The sequence below is a fragment of the Ruditapes philippinarum genome, unplaced genomic scaffold (genome assembly GCF_026571515.1).
Source record: "Ruditapes philippinarum isolate M1 unplaced genomic scaffold, ASM2657151v2 ctg1386_1_1_1_1, whole genome shotgun sequence".
In the NCBI taxonomy this organism is placed as follows: Eukaryota; Metazoa; Mollusca; class Bivalvia; order Venerida; family Veneridae; genus Ruditapes; species Ruditapes philippinarum.
In genome coordinates, this window is record NW_026862840.1 from 95,323 (window position 1) to 115,902 (window position 20,580).

Sequence of the window (20,580 nt, forward strand, 5' to 3'; positions counted from 1 at the left end):
CAGAAAAATAAGTATATATCTCTGCAGGCATCTGGAAATTTTCCAAATCATAGACCTGTGAACTTTATAGAAATGTTAAACTAACCCAATATTACATTTTTTTTCTGTCATTAAATCTTGTTCGGTAATTTTGAGCTACCAAACATAACTGCTTGCTTAATTATTTATACATGTACATCCCTGTTCAAGCTTAGATACATCTACCATATAACATGTATATTATAATATTTGTTCATTTTAAATGATATTGACCCTACCCTATAACTATAGAGCTTAATGGTATTTTTAAATGGAGGCCTTGTAATGTCATGAACGTCTTTGTTTTTACATTTAAATCACAATGGTCAGTTTTAAGTTCGCATTTTGAAAATAATGCTATGTTTCGTTAAAAAATAATCTAGGTAATGGTTCTCAAAACATAGATATATAGATTTTCTCGAATTACCAGTAGTTTCTTCTGGTAAACGTTAAACGTACTGGGAGAGTATACACAAATCATGGTCCAAATCATACATGGAACCGTTTAAATATTTCTATCTAAAAATGTTTAATACTTGTTCTGGTGATTGTAGACCGTACATTTATACCTTAATTCTACAAAGCATTAATTAGATTTGACTCAAGAAAATGTTACTTTTAAATTAGTAGATGTTAAAAAAGCATGATGAGTAACATGTCAATTATTGTGTTATAATTGGAAAGTCGATGCATAATAAAAATCATTGAAAGATCTTTGAGTTACTTGGGCATTATTAATACAAAGCGTTGTTAGTATTTGTTTATCGATATGATGAACAGCGGTATCCTAAATTTGAGTCACTGTAATGCTTCCGCATGTTATTTCTTAGATTTTGCAGTATTGCCTGTGTTACATTCTGATTTTATAATTTATGATAAAGGCATTAAAACCACATGATAGAAAACAGATAAATCAATATATTGCTTTACGGCCGTCTTTATATTTCATTGCCTTAAGAAAAGAGTGTTTAGGTTAACTTGTAAAGCTGTTTTGAAGAAATATATTCAGTTAACTTGCCAGATATTGGAGCTTCATATGTATTTCTTATGGAGCTAATGATATAACGTAATCTTCATCTTCCTAATACATACTTTTCGCGATCCCATCCATTTAAAATTGATGGACTAAGACACTGTATAACCCATTACCCGATAAACATGCCTTTTAACGCCTTTTTCACCCCCTTTTTTGTCTCAAATGGTGAAAAAATACCTTATTTAGGTCCCCAACACTTATTTTGTTTCAGAAATGCTGTTTTTAAAAGTGACCACATTTTCGGCGCGGTCCCAACCAAAAGATACATCAGGGGGTTGCCAGAAGAAGGCACAAGACAATTTTGGACTTTTGAGAGGCTAAAAAAGGAAAAATGACCCCAGATCGATCATAAGGTAACGTGTTAACAAAGCTGAAAAGCATTTGACTCTATCTCAATCCATTTAGAAGTTGCAGCATTTTGAAATCAATTTTGATGGAAAAAATCAACAACGCAAAATAGTGATTTTTGGCAATTTTGAGATGACCCCTCGTTGCCATGGTAACAGGAAAATTAAGCCTGGGCATGTTGTTACAAAGGCAATGGTTTAGTCAACATTTGTGCCAAGTTTGATTATAGTATTGAAGCAGTTTTTATAGTTTTACAGCAACTTGTAACTGGAGAATTTTCCATGAAAACAACCATTTTTAACAAAATGCTCATGAAGTAATAGGTTACATGTGGACAATGTTGAATATTGATTTTTTAAACTGGTCATGTTACAACATTCAACAAACAAACTTTGCTTTATGGTAACCATATATATATAACAATATTCAATTCATTTTGTCATAATTTTGTTTTACGGGGAGCTAAACATAAACAAAATTACAAGAAAATTGTGATATTTTATTTTTAAAGAACTTTTTTATTTACAATCAAAACGAAAACAAAATACACTTATTGATTATAACACCACATAAAACGTATGTTTAGTCCCAAGAATGAGACCAGTAAGCTAATATTTTCTTGTATACACCGTTATTTAAATAAAAATTATGATACGCCTGTAAAAAATCAAAATCTATATAAAATATTTTATTTCATGCTTTCCAGTGTTTTATTGTAATATATCAGATTATTATATTCTGATAAACCACTAGTGAAATTTATAAAATATAATTTTCACTGTAGCCGAACTTTATTTGAATGCGGATGAAAAGAAAATCATAACTAAATGGATTAACAGGCAGAAATAAATGCCGTCATGTGTAAATTTTGCTTCTTTTGGAAAAGAAAGTCGATATTACCATACATCATGTTAAAAATGAAACAAAGTAAGAGAAAAACAGAACTATATTTCAAAATTGATGATGTGACATCATGATGCGATGACGTCAAAAAGGAGAATGCGCGACGTTACGCGTCAAAATCAGTAAAAAATATTAAAAATCACTAAAAAGCATGAAATAAAAAAAGAAAATTTATTTGTTTTACATATAAGATTGAAATATATTTTATTCGTGAACACCAGCTATTATATTTTCACTCGTGGCTACGGCACTCGTGAAAATATTGCATCTGGTGTTCACTCAGTGAAATTATATTTCAATCTTACATGCAAAACAAACAAATATCCTCTATATAAAGTTTCGTGGAAAGCAATTAATATAAAAGCAGGATTATAATTAAAAGTTCTATTACGAATCACATACATGTAGTTGTTATGAAATTATATTAATGTAAATATACTCTGCAATGTAAAGTGCTATACACGTTGTTAGAAAAGGTAACTACAAATGCTTCATATCATATCATAGAAGCTCAACACTATCACGATGTCTTAGAACTGTTTACCATTGTCTTGTAAATTGAACTTGTCAAACCTCTAGAACCCTGATAGAAATAGTAATGACTTTCATTGGATGATTCTAGCAAATATGAAGGCAGAGTTGCTCATTTACTTGCGGTAATTGCAAAAAGAAAAAGAAAAAATAACCAACCTAAAAGTCCACTTTTAAGTGGGTTTGTTAATAAGATAATTATGAAAATTATATAAAAGATGGATTTTAAACAAACACGGCAAAAAAAAATATTATTGCATTAACATGATCATTTTGTCTATCAGAAATTTTTAAGTAAATTTAAATAGTTAAGAATCTATTATTTCTCATATATTTTCAATAGCACAATTGAATTTAAACAAAAGAATAACGATGGCTTTTCATAAAGTAAAATAAACTGGTCCAATCTGTAATTTATCACTTCATGTTTGCAATCTTTATGTCATTGAAATATTGTACGTTTTTGAAACAATTTGAATACAGCCAAGTTTGTCTTTGTTTATGCTTTCAGAAGGAAGCCGAGTTAAACTCGCCTTTAAGATCCAATACATTTATGTAGTCTTTTCCTCTTCCACTGTAATTTCAATATTTTCATACAGGTGTATTGGTTCTGTTACTTGTCTGTGAAGTCAATGAAAGTATAGGATGTTCCTCCATTGAAATGTTTCTATCAGATTTATCATCCTCTGTACTAGAATAAAATTGATTCTCTTATTAACCTTCAAAGCACATATCTTTGTAACATAAACTATCAAGAGTGCAATCAACTTAACAAAAATGCATAACATAACATCTTATAAGGAATTACACATTTATAAGCTATAACTAACAGTCAATGAAAAAACTGAACCTAAATGATCCCGTAAATGAACTCACACATTTTTGATTATAGGGATGCTTAGCCTAAATTTCACCAGTGACTTCACCAGTATATTACAGATATTCTTCTAGAAGTTATTACATTGTCAAATGAAAGTTTAATGAACTATAATGGTCAAGATCTACGCCTCTCAACCCAGGAATAGTGGTGGGCTCAAGCCCATCCATGTTGATTGTTGAACACAGATTCTTTGTGAATAAGTTATTATTAAGATGATTTACCCTAAAATGAGTCCTATATTCGACAATTTATCAATCACCTGTGCAAGAGGCACGTGGAACCATTTCATAACATAATCAATGCAGTGTACAATTGTGGGACATAAAAAAGTCATTGCAATGAATTCGAAATTACAAATTATTAGGCTTAATTATAAGATAATCCTTTTTAATTTACTTACCATTGTTTTCCCATCAGCTTTTTTCAACAAAATGGCAGATGCACATGTGTGTACATTCGGAATACTTCTATTTGAACCATACATAGACTTAGACTGTCAATAAGCAGTAAGCAGTAGGCAGTGAGCAGCAGGCTGTCCAGTTAGCAGTAGTCAGTGAGCAGTAGGCTGTCGTTTATGGAATTCCGTACTTGAGTGTCGTTAATGTACGATTTTCACGATAACGTTATCTCCGGGTATTTTACATGTTGACAGAACGATTACAATTAATATCAAAAAGTCAAAATATAAAGGGAAAAAAGTTACTATATTAAGCTTTAGAAAGCATTTTTGTTTTCGGCTGAATTTAGGGGCAACTGCGATTTAAAAGACCAAAAAAAGAAAAAAAGAAAAAAAGTTCCTTTTTATTGTTGTATTGTCAATCAAATACTTATGGGGGACGAAATCGGCAAATTAATGATTAACATAATTATACTATCACTTTTTTTGTAAACGGCAGAAAACTTTTAGTGTATATTATTTCTTTTAATACCAGTTACCAAGGTAAACTCCAAAATTCTCTCTAAAGTAGAATATCACCTATTCGACAATAGCCTTTGTCTTCAGACATTTTTCAGTCAAGTCCGAGCTATTTTAACAAAACGCATGTCATGTTTACAAATTCAAAGGAGGAGACAAAAGAATAATAAAATTACATGATGAAAATACTAATCCAAAAACGGCATATCAAAATTTGTTTATGGTAGTGTAAACCCCATCTGTTACATGCAGTAACATTAGTACACCTTGTGACATCTGGGAGCACCATCAAAAGATTGCTGTAATTAAACTATCGCGTGTCGCATAAATGAATTCGGCATAATTAACAACTTTTCCAATTACGCGTGCACAATTGTGTAAATAGCCCTTTACATAAAAGGGACCGATCCAGACCCTTACCGCATATTTAGGAATAATCAAAGGATCTCCAAATTAACCGTTATAGTTAGATATATTTATGGAATCAAAATAATAGGGCGATGATTTCCTCATAATAATGCGGAAAGATATTTATAACACAGAAAGGTCAAAAGGCGGCAGATGGGTTGCACATAATGCAGCGGTTTGCGTCTGTATTAGAGTACTTAAAAAAGCATTTACAATTGATAAAAGATAAAAAAGAAGAATGTTATTTATGACCTAAAAAGCTTGTTTGAGTTAGCTGTCGTCTTTCTAACTGGAGTACCCACCTATAATTTCATAATTTCCGATTTTACTTGAAAACGTTTGCTAGTTATCCTTTTTTTGAAAACTTCTTAAATTTCAAATAATACCGGTATTACTATTCGACCTGAAAAATACCATTTATGATGATTTTTAAAATGATCACGAACAAAGAAAAATAAGAAGAAATGATTTATAGAACGGATCTTTGAATTTAACAACGTAAGATGATCTATGATCCGGCATGTGCTCCCCGTCTAAAAATATATCATTGTGGGCATTTGCCCCTACCCCTGCCCAGTTGAAATGTATCCTTGTGCCCCCCCCCCCCCATAATTAAGTATGATTTTGGATATTTTCTTAATTTATATGTTTGAAAGTGCTGTATATATTTAAGTTTAATTTTCAATAATAATGCATATGTAAATGCATATATTGTTGTTGAAATTTCAAAGTCGCTGCTGTGTATATGATTTCTAACATACTCATATGTTGCCCTATACTATAGTATAGTATTAATTTGTTATTTAAAGATAATATCATAATCACCTCTATAAACATGTTCATCCTCTTTTTGAAAGCATGTTAATTTGACTATATAAATGATCGTTTATTATGATAAATGATATTGAATAAAATGTTCAAATAAAACAGTTGAAAAAATACACTTTGAATTGAATGTGTAACTGTTAGAGTGTGTGCGCGCGTGTGGGGTGGCGAGGAGGGGGGGGGGGGTCCGTTTACTTTATGAACCTTTATCCGGGAATAAAGACATAACCATAACGATCGAAGAGGACATATGTCCAGTTTCCGGGATGCCATAACGTGAAGAGAATTTTACTTATGTGCAAATGTTTGAGTTTCTTCACAAACGTTTATCTTGCAATGATGAGACGCAAAAGAGTGGTTGTTTCTGTACACAACATAACCGGGCCCTGGGAGTGGGGGCGGCTTTTGTATGTTTCCCAAAATAACCAGATATGTATACGATATAAAATGAAGAAAATGGCTAATAGAAATAAAGAACGAAAGGAGAAAGAAAACCCCTGTTCGATGGGCGTACAAAAGACCCGCAATCAAAATTGTAAAAAAATATCAGAAGCCCTACCATGGGGAACGAATGATCAGGGGATGATTAAGTTCAGGGTTTCCGATAATGTTTCTGTCTGCTAGCTAAAGATTTTGTGTCAAGCTCATGAGTTTTCATGAACCAAATGTTCCGAAGTATTTTTAATGCATGGATTTCTTTCGTTTCCCACTAATATGATAAAGGTGATACATGTGTTCGCATTGGGAAAATAGTAAAAAAAAAAGAGCCTTATACGCCGGCAGCAAATACTAATTGCAATTACTGACAGTAAAATCAGTACGCTGACGATTTCCAATAGCGATAAGAACATATTGTCGACAATTATCGGTCGCATTAAAGTGTCGGCATCATTTTGAACTCTTCATCATCATGTTAAATAGCGATCGATTTCCAGATGACACGAAATGATACATGGGAAACGAACTGCTTAATTCATAATTTAGGGAAATTTTTAAAAGTTGGTTTTCAAATATGAGAAATCTGTCTGCCTCTGAACCAATATTGAAGGAAATTACATAAATGACATTTTGACTGCTTTCCGATTTTTTTTCTATTTCAACCATGCATGTTACAACTGCAAGACGGGGAATAATTAACTGTGCAATTATTGAGCTTATCATGAGATGTCAATTATAATTGATTGAATGACTTAGAGATTTTATAAAAAAAAATATGAGGGTTATTATTAACAAGGATCGAAGAACAGCGTTCATGGGAAAGGTGCAAGGCAAAAGGTGAGAAGGGACAGGGCACCACAGAGGGACGGGGGGGGGGCACGGGAAAGTTTATTTATAATCTTATAACTAGAACAACTATTTATTTAAACGAAATATGAAAACGTGCGCTACAGAAAATATGGATAAATTGGAAAGAAATGGGGCAGGTAATAATTAGACGACGATACACTGGACATTCAAACGAAACATCGTAGAATACCAGTACACAAAACACTGAACTGTATATAAGACATGAAATAAGACATAAAACATATAAGCAGGGACATACAGGGCAGCGCTTCAAAAAAAAAAAACACAAAAAAACCCACAAAAACATTACGTACTGCGCGTTAATGATACACCTGGGGATTAAAACAGGTAAATGGCATATCAAATATTACACAGATCTAATATACTAATATATAAAGACGAATCTCCCAAGCGAAATTCTAACAATCGTCATCTTTACGAAAGAAAAAAAATGTTCATTTAAATTGACATGAAAAGATAAGTCTATGACCATAACAAAAGTACCTTACAGGGCCATTTAAGAAGGTGCAGCAACAAGAAAATCACCTACATTGTTCCGACTGCGACAAAACAAATATAGACGCTTTTACGAATTATCCTTAAGTTGCGTTAAAGCTGCACGCCTCCAGATGAGCAAAACTATTTCGATAAAATCAAACCTTAGAAAAATGTACTAAGATTTTAGGAAAGGTATAAAGATTCAAAATTCTATTATGTTATGTGCGATTTATGACCGATTTTTCAGTATTTATAATTATATTTCTACTGCGTTACTAACGCAGTAAGTGCTATTTATGCATGACCTCTTTAAGGTAATTTACGTGGGTTGTGTCATTGATAATGTGTAAATTGCATTCTTTTGGATACTGCACAATATTATACTGTTAAATACATTTTCAAATTTTCATGAAAATTAGAATAGAATGAATCTGGAGGCGTGCTGCTTAAAAAGGTTTGTATCTATTTAACTCGTATCTGGGCATAGTTGGATAACACAAGGATAAAACATTATACTATCCTATTTTACCCAGTCCCCATCCTTCACTCCCAATTTTTCAATTCATCTTGCCAGTTATGTTTATTGTTGACATGATTTTGCTTATCCGTTTTTCTGGCGTCCTTCTGTTTTAATCAGACATCCTTGATTTGTCAAAAAGAGGAAAACAATCAACATTTGTAAACTGTAATAAAGTCTTAATACGTCTCTAGGATTATTTCAGAAATTCCATCCGCAATTGCAATATATGACAATATCAATTATAGTAACAATACAATTTTGTTTCATATATGAAATGAATTTTCAAAATCTCGACCGTTCTTTGATTTGCCAATGTCAGCATTGTATTTCCATTTCACATGGCATGCTTTTGAGTGTGTGACTGTCTAGGTGGAGGTGCATTATCTTTTGTTCGCTCCAAACATTTGTGTGATTTGACTGGGAACGCTGGCTGCATTGCTGCAGAAAACGTGCTGAGGAGATGAAATTTGGTACTGTCATCAATTTATGTTTACCTGGTATTCGCCGACGGATTAATGTCATTTTGAACCATTGGCCGTACGCGTGTTCACCTTCACAAGAACAGTGGCGAAGAACAGCTGTTTTTATTGATTATGATCAAGTGTACTCTGTATACCTGCATCAATCAAACAAAGGCGAACAATGATTGGGTAATCACGGCACCACGTGGTGTTGACAGCAGGAATCTACTGGTTGACAAGTGTGGAAGTAGTTACCGCTACACTCGATTAACGATAAACCAAATGACCACCCGTCAATCGAGTTGTGATGTAACAGCCGTGTTTATACAAGATACACAAAGTTTACCGTTATGAGAACTTCAATGAATGGAAGAACTTTTAAAGCAGGTGTTTCATAAACACTTTCTATTCAATTCCCAAAATTGTTACCCCTTTATTAACGGTTATTTGTATTTTTTGTTAAAGTGTGGACCAGACTTATTTGCACACGCGTGTTATTATAACGGGACATCTGTCCCCTTCTCTACGATCTTTCGTTGTCGCGTGCCCGTATTTAAATATTTTTCTTTGTGCCTAATATCACCTGAATAGTTGGTTTAAGAGATGAATTTATTGAATTATTGATATAATTTTCTTTTCATATTTGTCCTCGTTTGAATGTTTAACAGTGGAAAATATAAAATTTATCACATGGTTTGAATTTGATCAAAGTTCTCAAATTTCGTATTCGAAATACTAAATTCACGCCCTTGTTACTGCAAATTTGAGGTAATTATATCTTTAAGGAATGTTTTTATATTGTGATACGGCGTACGTACGGAGTTCAATTCTAAAGTTTTTTGCTTTTAATTAATTATTTCATTCATTCATTTATTCATTTTTATGCGATTTATCGCATTCATATCGATAAACATCGATAAATATCCAAAGTATATTCTAAATCCGACCAGACGAAAAAGGCTTTCAAAAATTTATATAAAATTAATTAGTCATTTAAAAAATATCTTTATTGGCGTTTCACAGAAAATAATTTGTGATCTATTTGCTTGATCTATATTCGTTATCTAAGTTACAAATAATCATAATCTTAAATTGACTAAAGCAGGGGCGACTTCTCTTTACCAGTTGCTGCAATGTGTAGCTTAGTCGCTACATAAGCTGAACGACTTGAATTTTCCCGGACCTATTTTCTCCCTAAGGAAATGCTTCGTCAGGTTCTTTCGAATCTTACGGTATTCCGATTGAAAAAGGCTCTTTTCGAAAAAGCCAAGACTCGAGTGAAAACTAAGATTTATTAATTATCTTTTAAAATTCTAAAATCCATCCATCAGTACCCTAAGTACTTTGATTAATCACCTCAGACGAGAAAACACCTTCGTGAAATGCAGGTGGTTGAAAAGGCAACTATTACTTGTATTTAATAATTAAAAAAAAAGGTAAGGTTATGACTTGAACATTTTCTTTTAAAATGCTCTAATTGTACATTTGTGTATTTCTATTTTATTTTTTGCATCACCCAGGCAACGGTTGTGAATATGAAAGTTTAGAAATTAATTTAGTAGTTAAAATATGGTCAAGTTTACACATTAACAGATTTAACCAAATGATAACCAAACTTATATTTATGTGGTGGTGGTAGATTTCACTCTGGATCACGGCAGTAAGCCAATTTGAAATTATTTGAACACAGTTCAGCAACCGCTTTGTGTCAAGCAGTTTACCAGTATTCGTTTCCTTCACTATCGTAGAAACTGATTACTACTGTATATACCAAAGCAGAGGTACAGTGCGAATGACCATAGAAATGATTTCATGATCAATCCTGCACCGTCCGGGAATCCAAAGCTCTACCTATTGAGCTAACTGGACGGCTCTCTCTCTCTATATATATATGAAAGAAAGTCATGCATAGAAAATTCACACGAAAAATGAAAATAAAAGATAACTGACATTAACTGATAATTTGCCGATGATTAACCCATTACTTCATGAGCATTTTGTGAAAAATGGCTGTTTTCATTGAAAAGTCTCCCGTTACAAGTTCAAATTGCTATAATACTATAAAAACTGCTTCAACACTAATCAAACTTGGCACAAATGTTGACTGGACCATTGCACTTGCAACAACATGCTCAGGCTTAAATTTTCTGTTACCATGGCAACGAGGGGACATCTCAAAATTGCCAAAAATCACTATTTTGCGTTGATTTTTTCCATCAAAATTGATTTCAAAGTGCTGCACTTTCTCAATGGATTGAGATAGAGTCAAATGCTTTTCAGCGTTGGTTACACGTTACCTTATGATCAATCTGGGGTCATTTACAGCCTCTCACAAGTCCAAAAATTTTCTTGGCGATGAGGGGGACTCCGCCCCCCTTCAAACCCCCCAAACAGAAGGGGGCACATCCCCCTTCTGGCAACCCCCTGATGTATCTTTTGGTTGGGGGGCCGCGCCGAAAAAGAGGTCACTTTTTTTAACAACATTTCTCAAACAAAAACAAGTGTTTGCAGCCTAAATAAGGCATTTTTTCATCATTTGAGACAACAAAAAGGGGGGGGGGGGTGAAAAAGGCGTTAAAAGGCGTGTATATGAAGTAATGGGTTAAAGAAACAGTATATTTTTTCCGCCACTTTTTTACATTTATAATATATATATATTATGTGTCAAAATATCCATAAATACCATTTGTGTGGTAGAAAACAAATAGCAATAAGATGGTGAATGTATTCATCTCTTGCATGTAGCAATGTAAAACGAAATGTTTAAGTTATATCCTTACATTTACACGTACTGAGAAACTTTTAAATGATTAAATACTACAGAGATAGAAAATTGTTAGATTTCAATAGATGATATGCGTGTAGAACGCTGGTAAATATTGAAATAACAAATTAATAGTACAAGACTCTTCTCCAACGCCGCCCGGGGTGTGCACATTGCGGAGTCGGCACGGGGCATGTCAAGTCATCTTAAGTACTGGGAATAACTGGTTGACCTGTCAGGAGGGTTTTGTCCTACAGAGGGTTGTTACAGCGAAAGAAGACTGTTGTCACCTCCGATACCTTTCACCATGACCGAAAGAAGGGTAAACGGAAAACAACAGCCAAATTGAAAACGACCGCCTACAGAAAACCTTACTTGACGCGCATGGGCGCAAGTACAAATAACAAGAGGGCCATGATAGCACTTAATCGCTCACCGGAGTAGATGGTTCAAATGAAAAAGTTTGCATTAAGACATTGGTAGTAACATTTCAGCGTGCCGGGGTTTGTGTATCAAAATAATAAATTTGTTGAATTAATATCTTTCATCTCAATATTACATAATGGACTCTATGCAAAGTATATTAACACTGAACAAAACTTTTAAATGGTGACTAGAATTTTAAGCTTTTATTTTTTTTAGCTCTTGCGGCCATCTAGTTCAACAGACTGGTACAAAATTTAAGCAATTTTTATAAAGACCCATCTAATGATCATATCTGTATAGTTTCATTAAAAGCTACAAAACATTATGGAAGACAGGCGTTTAAAGGTTGCTTATGGCTATTTAACACCAGTTTGGATTCTCATGCAGAGGAATTGACCACAAAGGTTAATTGACTTGGAAACTTTTAAATTAAATTGGAAGAATCCAAATTATTCTGTAAGTAGTAACAACACATGGTTTACAATTGTAATTTTTCCATTTATTTTTCTTTTTACTTTTGTAGCCGCACTTCATAATTTGACATCCCATGATTTGATTTAACTTTTAGATAAAAACTAAAGTTAGGCGTCTAAATGTTAACTAAAATCATATTCTAATCAAGTAGCTGTTGGATTGGGCGGATTCTCTTGTAAACTTTCCGCCAAGAACAGTTTTCCAAAGCTCTGAGATGCGAATTCTCCAATTTGTTGACAGTAATTGTCAATCTGGCCTGTAATAAGAAGGCTGTCTAACCTCTGTGGGGTAGGTAGAGGCTTGAAGATTTTATTGATGTCCTCATCAGGAAGAGGTTTGTCTCCACGCTGTACACGCTGCGTATTCTCTTGTTGCTGTAAAAATAAATAAAATAAGTTATAAAGGTATATATCTGTTTGTTTGTTTGGGTTTTACGTCACACCGACACAGTACAGGTCATTTGGCGACGTTGCAGCTTTACTGGTGGAGGATGAAGCATTATTTCAGGCACGAACGTGCACATGAGTAGAACCACTGACGTTCCGTAAGTTAGTTGAATAGCTTCCTCACATAAAAGAATCCCAAGTCCCTGTTGGGATTCGAACCCACAGCGGTGAGAGGCAGCATATATCTGTTAGCAATTCCCAAACAAATGTTTCTTGCTTCTGTTTTTCATAGGAAATTTCTTTATTGTCATCAATTCAAACCATCACAGAGGAAATAGATATATTGTCCAAATCATCACAGAAAGATTATTTGTATAAACATTATTATTCAAGGTCAATTAAGCTTAATGGAACCTGCTTCCTGGAACTAACCAGTACTAGTGTCACATATTGAGACATAGTTGTCACCTTAATAATAGTCAAACCCTGTGTTCATGCTCATCTGTAATACAGTCAATGCCTCAGTATCAATAACCAATTTTTACAAAAAATTATATGTTAAGAAGGGACATAACTAAAATTAAATATTATTTTCAGGATAATGCCCCTTGTCTTACAACTACAGCTTGTTATGATAAGGAAGTGTTCCAAATTTTGCATTGGTATCCTTAAAATGTTTGAATGATGTGCTTCATTAAAGTTTTTGCACAAAATGACCATTATGTAGCAAATAAGAAAGCTCGACTTTTTCATTGAAACAGATAAGCTAGTAATATATACATCAATGCCAATAAGGGAAATATAAATATTGATAAAAAGGCTCACCCTTTTCTGTTGATACTGTTGTTTGGCAAGGTTCTGTTTCTGGTACTGTCGCTGATAGTTGACAAACTTGTTAGCATCCATGGCAATCTCATCTACACTCTCCATCAGTAAACGAAGATTCTTCTCTAACATTGAACTGTTGAAAACGAGAAAATCAGACCTTTAACATACAACAAGAGCTGTCCGTAAGACAGCGCGCTCGACTTTTTTATTGCTTGCCAATAAAAAAAGTTTTTGCAGTAAAAGGCAATACAAGAATCTCTGTATTTTTAAAGTGAACAATGGCCATGAGCATTAAGATATTTAGTGAAGAATTTATTTTTACTGAATTGTGTGATACCCTTGAACACTGCAGGTTCAGTGGATAGGAATGAATTTTTTTAGATTTTTTTAAGTTTTTTAGTGCTTGCCTATAATACAAAACATTGACAGTTAAGGGCCATAATTCAAATAAAATCTTTGACAGAATTACCTTCTCCTGGACATGTTTGGGAATCATGATTGTAAACAAGTATTCCAACTTTCAAATTAATATCTCAAACAGTTCAGTCAAAAAGTGGACTGGTACTAAAAACTTAACCAAGATTCTAAGTCGATAAAAGGCCTTAATTTTTAAAACAAATCCTTGACAGAGTTACCTTCTCTTGCGTACAGATGGGGGTAATGATGTGAAATAGCATTAAAAGTTTCAAAGCAATATCTCAAAGGTTAAGGCAATAAGTGGATTTTACCCATATTCAATGTATTTTCTAAGTCAAAAAAGGGGCATAATTCTGTCAAAAACCTTGACAGAGTTATGTCCTCTTGTCTGTTGATGAAGGTCGTGATGGTAAACAAGTATGGTCAGTTTCAAAGCAATACCTCCAATGGTTTTGAAATAAAGTGAGGTGGTACAAAAAACTTAACCAAGCTCAATACACTTTCTAAGTCAAAAAAGGGCCATAATTCTGTCAAAAACCTTGACAGAGTTATGTACTCTTGTCTGTAGATGGAGGTTATGATGGTGAACAAGTATGGTAAGTTTCAAAGCCATACTTGTAATACTTCTGAAATAAAGTGGGGTGGTACGAAAAACTTAACCAAGGTGTGACGCCAACGCCGACGCCGGGGCGAGTAGGATAGCTCCCCTTTTCATAGAAAAGTCGAGCTAAAAATCATCATACCTGAAACAGGTACGTTTGTTGAAGATCTTATTCTGTGTATTTAGTCAAAAACGTCTCATCCCCTTTAACTCCCAATATAAATTCTTTCATGCCATGTATGTGATCAGCTTATCTATTGAGAGCTTGCGGGTCTAACCCAAGACAGAGCTTTCAGTGCACCTAGTTCAAACATTTGAAAGATGTTTCCGGACCTGTACTTCAAATCTAGGACAGTTCTTTCAACTACCCTGAATAAATGCTTTCTGCTACTTAGGAAAATCTCCTGACCAACATTATTAAATCTTTTTCAAATTAATTTATATCACAAATTTATTCATTTTGATTAAGTTTATAGTTCACTACACTACATATGTCTAGGAACAGAATATGCTGTTTCCCATACTTAAAATTGCTGTTGTAGTGTTCTTGATATCATACATTCAAACTTACCTAGTACCAAGGTCAAGGTAATCGAATGACTGTTTGTCAGAGAGATCTGTATCAAGTTCACACAAAAGACTATTCACAAGATGAGAGTTCTTGATCGTAACTGGGATTTCTGTGAACATGTTCTCAAATGTGATACCAGCAGCTTTGATACTCTCTGGAGAGAAGTCCTGTTCCCTTGATCCATAAAACTTCATCAATTCAGGTGTTAGTCTATATGCCTTCAGTGACAAATATCCTTGAGTTGTTTTCAAAGGATCTGCAAAATGGAAGTCTACATCAGTAAAGAAATAATTTATACTTAGTCTATAATGTAAACAGATTTAAAAAAAAATCAAATCCAAATACTGATTTAAATGAAAACCAAGAATTACAGAAAAATCTTTCCCTAAATAAATGCCTGGAGATTTACACTTGTATAATAAATTCAATCTAATACATGTAATATTAATTCAGAAGTTTTAACATTGAGTTCATAAAGGAACTAGTAAAAACTGCCAGTAAAGGGCACACATAAGTTGAATGAAAAACAAAAACAAACTGGACTTGACTTGTGTTATATTTGCATAACAGATGTTAACAAAAATCAATTCAGACTTTCAAAAGTTATAGTGTTAGAACTAATTGTCTTTGACAGATTAATAAATAGCGAAATACCATACTACATCCATGAAGATACCTCAATGAATGTAATAAACACCTCAAAATTTAGATCTTACCATAAATGAGGACAACAGATTCTTCTATAGAGTGTTGATAGTTGAACTGTGAATCAAGCAGGGCCCTGTTAATAAAGCCACCAAAGTATGTGCTTTGATACCAGCCCACATGAAGATGATCAATGTTGACTTTACGCAGATTTCTCATCATTTCCATCTGGTATTGAACTGAAAATATGAGACACAATTTTTACTCTCACAGTTGACATAGTGCCATTGATGTACACCAACAGGTAAGGTGGCGCTACATATGCAAGTAAGTATATGTACGGCATTGTACACATTATCAATATATTGGTGGGGATGCAGTTCCCACAGGAAGTACCATATAGCAGTGCAGACTTAATAATAAATTATTAGCAGACACTATTTCCATTTTGTAACAAGACAAAAAGTAAAATTCTCGTCTTGTAAACACTAAATAGATTATACCAACAAACATGTTACACATTGTAATTTTGTGTTTATTTTCTTGTACTGTTACAGTATAGAATGTGAAATAAACTGAATAAGAATTTTTCTACAATTTTTTACCATTTGCTACTATAACACAATTATACAGAATTAAGTAATGTATTCAACAAACCAACACTTGTTTTGCACATCAAACAATATTTTGTGTTCTGTTTTATTTGTGATTAAAGCTTGAATATATTTCCAAATGAATAAAGAATTTAATTGAATTGGAAATTAATTATTTTCTGTAAGAAATTTCACTCATCCTATAGGACTAGCATTGCTAGCAGATTTACATGCCTGGAGTAATTACTACTACTCATAATTACAAGTGGACAAGTGGATTTGTCAAGCCCTGGTGCACTTAGTAAATAAAACAAAATTATACTTGTTAAGAATATTAAAAAATTAATATGAAATAAGGTAAAACCTATGAACAGGGAAGTCGTTCATTTTTTACTTTACATTTGGCATTAGGTATTTCATGCACCGCTTTCCTTTTCACTTGGAACACCTCTTCGATTATTATCAAGCCGAAAAATTGTGATTGTTCCGTTATCTGAATACCCCGCCTATTATCATTGAGTAACATTGAAAATGGCTGTGCCCAACTAGACATGACAATGAAAATTTAGGTATAGGTATAGAAATCTATATATTTTTTATTTGATCTCCTTTTAAATTTACATGTGTAGTCTATAGCCGACCAAGCCAAAGCCCGGGGTCTGCTTTGCGAACAAGACCTTTGACTGCCCGGTATTTTTCAGTAAGTGCAATATATTGATCAGCATTTGTTTTGAAAAGAACAAGTTGACATGCCTTCATCGAAATCCTCATCATCATTGTGTCTAGGAAAAGGGAAACAATTTGTGATCTCTAATTTGTTATCAACAACAAGCCCCAATAACACGCCCTGCACAAGATCCTGACCTGCTGTACCCTCCTCCTGACAGTGTTTTACTATCTTTAGAACAACCTGAAATGTATTAGAATATGTTAATTTAGTCTTCTACTCTATTTATTGATTTTTACACCTGGCAAAAATTAAGAAAGCAAAGATAAACACTATTGGATTTAATAAAATAAAGTTTTGGTTATAGTCTGATTTTATTGACCTGTCAATTATGCATACATTATAGAACTCATTTAAATATTCGATCCCACTTCGGTTTGGTCCGTGTAGTTTACGAGAATTAATGTGGAGTATATTAGTCATGGATTGAAAGTCACGCCAGCTTAATGTGAAGGTTTTCGTTAATTCACAATAGTACAGTCGGTTAAGAGAATGCCTGATAATTTAGAGGTCTGTGGTTCGATCCTTGCTGTTGCCATTGTTTTAGTACTCTTTCTTTATTTTTGCCGTATATTTTAATGGAACAGTTTGTAGTGTGTTTTACAGCATTGAAAAGACATTTATTGATTTAAATCCGTTTTAATTTTAAACATGAATTCTTAAAACATGTTATTTAAAAAGAATATAGATATAACAAAATTAAGTAAAACATAATAAAACAAAACGAACAACATAAAATAATCATATATAGCTTCAATATTGTTGAAAGTATTAATAAGAAAATAAAAACATAGACCTACGCGGTCTCGAACTTAAAACACGTGTGGCACTTAGAGTATAAGCTCGTGCTTTACCCTATTGCGCTATAACGCTGAGTACACTTTGTTGAGAGATACAAATTAAATTAAATTCCATCGTACAGCGTACATCTCACGGAACTTACCGAAAATCTACCGAAGATTAATATACTGTGTGCATCGACCGTGTAATCAGTATGTAATTGACAGGTTAATAAAACCAAACAATACCAAAATGAAAAATAATCGCCACTTTAATAACAATATCGCAAATGGTAATAAAAAGCGTCAGCCCGGGATAAATACAGTGTCTATTCTAGGATGCGCGATTCACGCTAGTATTTCACAGATCGCGCACAATTCAAAATCATGTGCGTGAAAATCGCGCATCTATAAAAAAGTTAATAAAATCGTAAAACTTCCATCCTGCATTATATTTGGTTGTTTTGTTTACATTTACATCGGAAACCGAAGGGAGTTAACTGTAAGCTAATTATAGTAATTTAGTACCGTATGGTACTGGTTACGTGAGTTGACGGAAATTAACAGAATGTTCCGTACCAACCGGAACTAGTGTGCTCGGTCTGACAGTTGGGCGCCATTTTAGTGTAGTAAATAATCAAGAAAAACGAGGCAATTCCTAGCTTGGCTACGATCTAGACGTGAAAGATAGGTCGATTGTTTGTATTGTCAATCCCTTTATAATCAATCGCGGCAGTTCTGTAATAATCTGTTTTCGTTTAAAAATTAAGGGGGGACAACTTCTGCTGCCTTAAATAAATAACGCCTCAGTGTAAACTTAATGCAGACGATTTAACATTGGCAGTTTATTTTGGCACCCCTTGATTTTGAAAATCGCCCCCTTTTTTGAAATAGAGGGGGGAAAATCACCCCTATTTTTCAATTCCTAGAATAAACACTGTAAATAGTCACAAGTAGTACATAATTCATAAAGATTGCTTCTTATTCCATCTGAAAGATAAATAAACATTGACACAAGTGCGTGTATTTTGATGTGTATTTTTTGTAGTCTTTAATTTCCTTTTTTTAAGAATCAGTACTATATAGAATGTTTCAAATTCACATAGAAAGTGAATCATACTGAGTTTTATTACTGATAAAGATGTCCCACTCATGTTAAAAGTAAATAAGGATCAGCAAAAGAGGGGGTCACCTCTGGTCAACCCCTTAGAGTCCAAGAGGCTCTCTTGAACATACCTGGGAACTAAACCAAGAGTATATTTAAGTTTCATTCAATTTTCTTAAGTTTATTAAAGCAAGCTCTAAGAGCAGTCCCGAAGGGCCTGCGAGCTTTACGGTAACGAGAGTACTAAAAACTTTCGTCCAAATACCGAATTGAGATTGACACATTGCAACTTTCCGAATTACAAGATAATGATAAAAACCGAGGAATTCTGACTCCTCACTTGCACACTTCAATGGGAACCATAATGGGACAAGGAACCAGAATAAACTGAAGCAGTTTATAAAATACCGAATGACACAAAATTGAACAATTATTTTATACTATTTCACGGTAAAAGGAAAATCGAGCTCGCTTTCAGGCTTTGCCTTTTTCATATTATACAAGTAATGGTTTACTCCTGAAAAAAAATACATAGGGGCCCAATCCAGGAGATTGCCAAAGGGGGTTAAGGACGACCTTGTCCTACCATAAGAACCAGTATCATTCTACAGGTTAGTCCAATATATTAGACGTTACAGGCTTGTTATAGTTTTTGTCGGTCAAGCCTGACGTCTAATAGTTATTGCTCATAAACGCATAGCATCATAAAAAATTCAAAAAATGTCTATTGTCTTGCCTTTCAAGCTTTATTCAAAAGCTTATCATATTTTCTTTCAATTTCATGCTCAATCATACACAAAAACTTTCAAACGATGTACTTATCAGTTTAAAATAAAATATAAACATCAATCTATTTTTGTCTATCAGCCATACTGGTTAAGCAAGGTGCTTTACAGATTGATTCCAAATTTTTGAACGGAAAAATATATTCGAACACACTGACGGTGCATGGGCAATTATTTCGTTAAAAAAATATTCCGTTAGATTGTTCTGACTCAGTTAAACGCTTGCATTTGAATTAGCCAATCAGAATTCGCGCACTTTACGGCCGCCATTTGTTTATCGGCTGTAAAAGGAATTGAAATACACGAGAGGATTTAATCATGATTTTTCGGATGAGACAGTTAATTTATTTTGACAAAAGGTATTTATTTTTTAGTTTTGTTCATAAATAGGTCAAAAATTATGTAAATACACGCTGTCTTCATTGTTTTTCGTTCCGCCCGATTTTCTGGCGGAACATGCTATGGGTTTTTGACAAATTTCGATATGACGTTGCTTTGCCCAGAAGCAAAAATATCTCAAAGCGACGTCATATTTATAGGACTATCTACAGGTATGACGAGAGAAACAAACGGTTCGACATGTTTTAAAAAAAATCAGCAGATTGTATATCCAATCACCATGATTAAAGGAAATTAATGTCTAAATAATCATATGACAGATAAAAGAGTTTGATGTTTCTTTTCATTTATCGTAGATAATCATTAATTGTACGTACTAGTCCGTCAATCTGGACATATTTCACCGGCGAGTCAAACGTGCGGCCTTTGGACGCCATTTTGTTTTAAACAGGAAGCGGAAAAGGATCTCTAAACTACGTAATACACCGTACTAAACCGTACACAATAAT

At 33.6% G+C, this 20,580-nt stretch overlaps 1 protein-coding gene across 1 annotated transcript; it reads right to left on the reverse strand.

The window, feature by feature from the left end:
- Window positions 1–12,298: 12,298 nt before the first annotated feature.
- LOC132720368 (eukaryotic translation initiation factor 3 subunit H-like) lies at window positions 12,299–20,580 on the reverse strand. Its single transcript, XM_060704494.1, has 6 exons — window positions 20,449–20,580; window positions 17,090–17,246; window positions 15,815–15,982; window positions 15,099–15,354; window positions 13,507–13,642; window positions 12,299–12,669 (listed from the first exon to the last, which is right to left on the reverse strand). Exons 1-6 carry the CDS (start codon window positions 20,506–20,508, stop codon window positions 12,439–12,441), a joined length of 1,008 nt encoding a protein of 335 aa, XP_060560477.1. The 5' UTR covers window positions 20,509–20,580; the 3' UTR covers window positions 12,299–12,438.

Coding starts and splice junctions, on each gene's coding strand:
- LOC132720368 (XM_060704494.1), bottom strand. CDS start 20,508: ATGGCGTCCAAAGGCCGCACGTTTGACTCGCCGGTGAAATATGTCCAG. Junction 15,983..17,089: donor TGATGAGGATTTCGATGAAG/GCATGTCAACTT, acceptor TCATATTTTCAG/TTCAATACCAGATGGAAATG. Junction 15,355..15,814: donor ATCTGTTGTCCTCATTTATG/GTAAGATCTAAA, acceptor TCCATTTTGCAG/ATCCTTTGAAAACAACTCAA.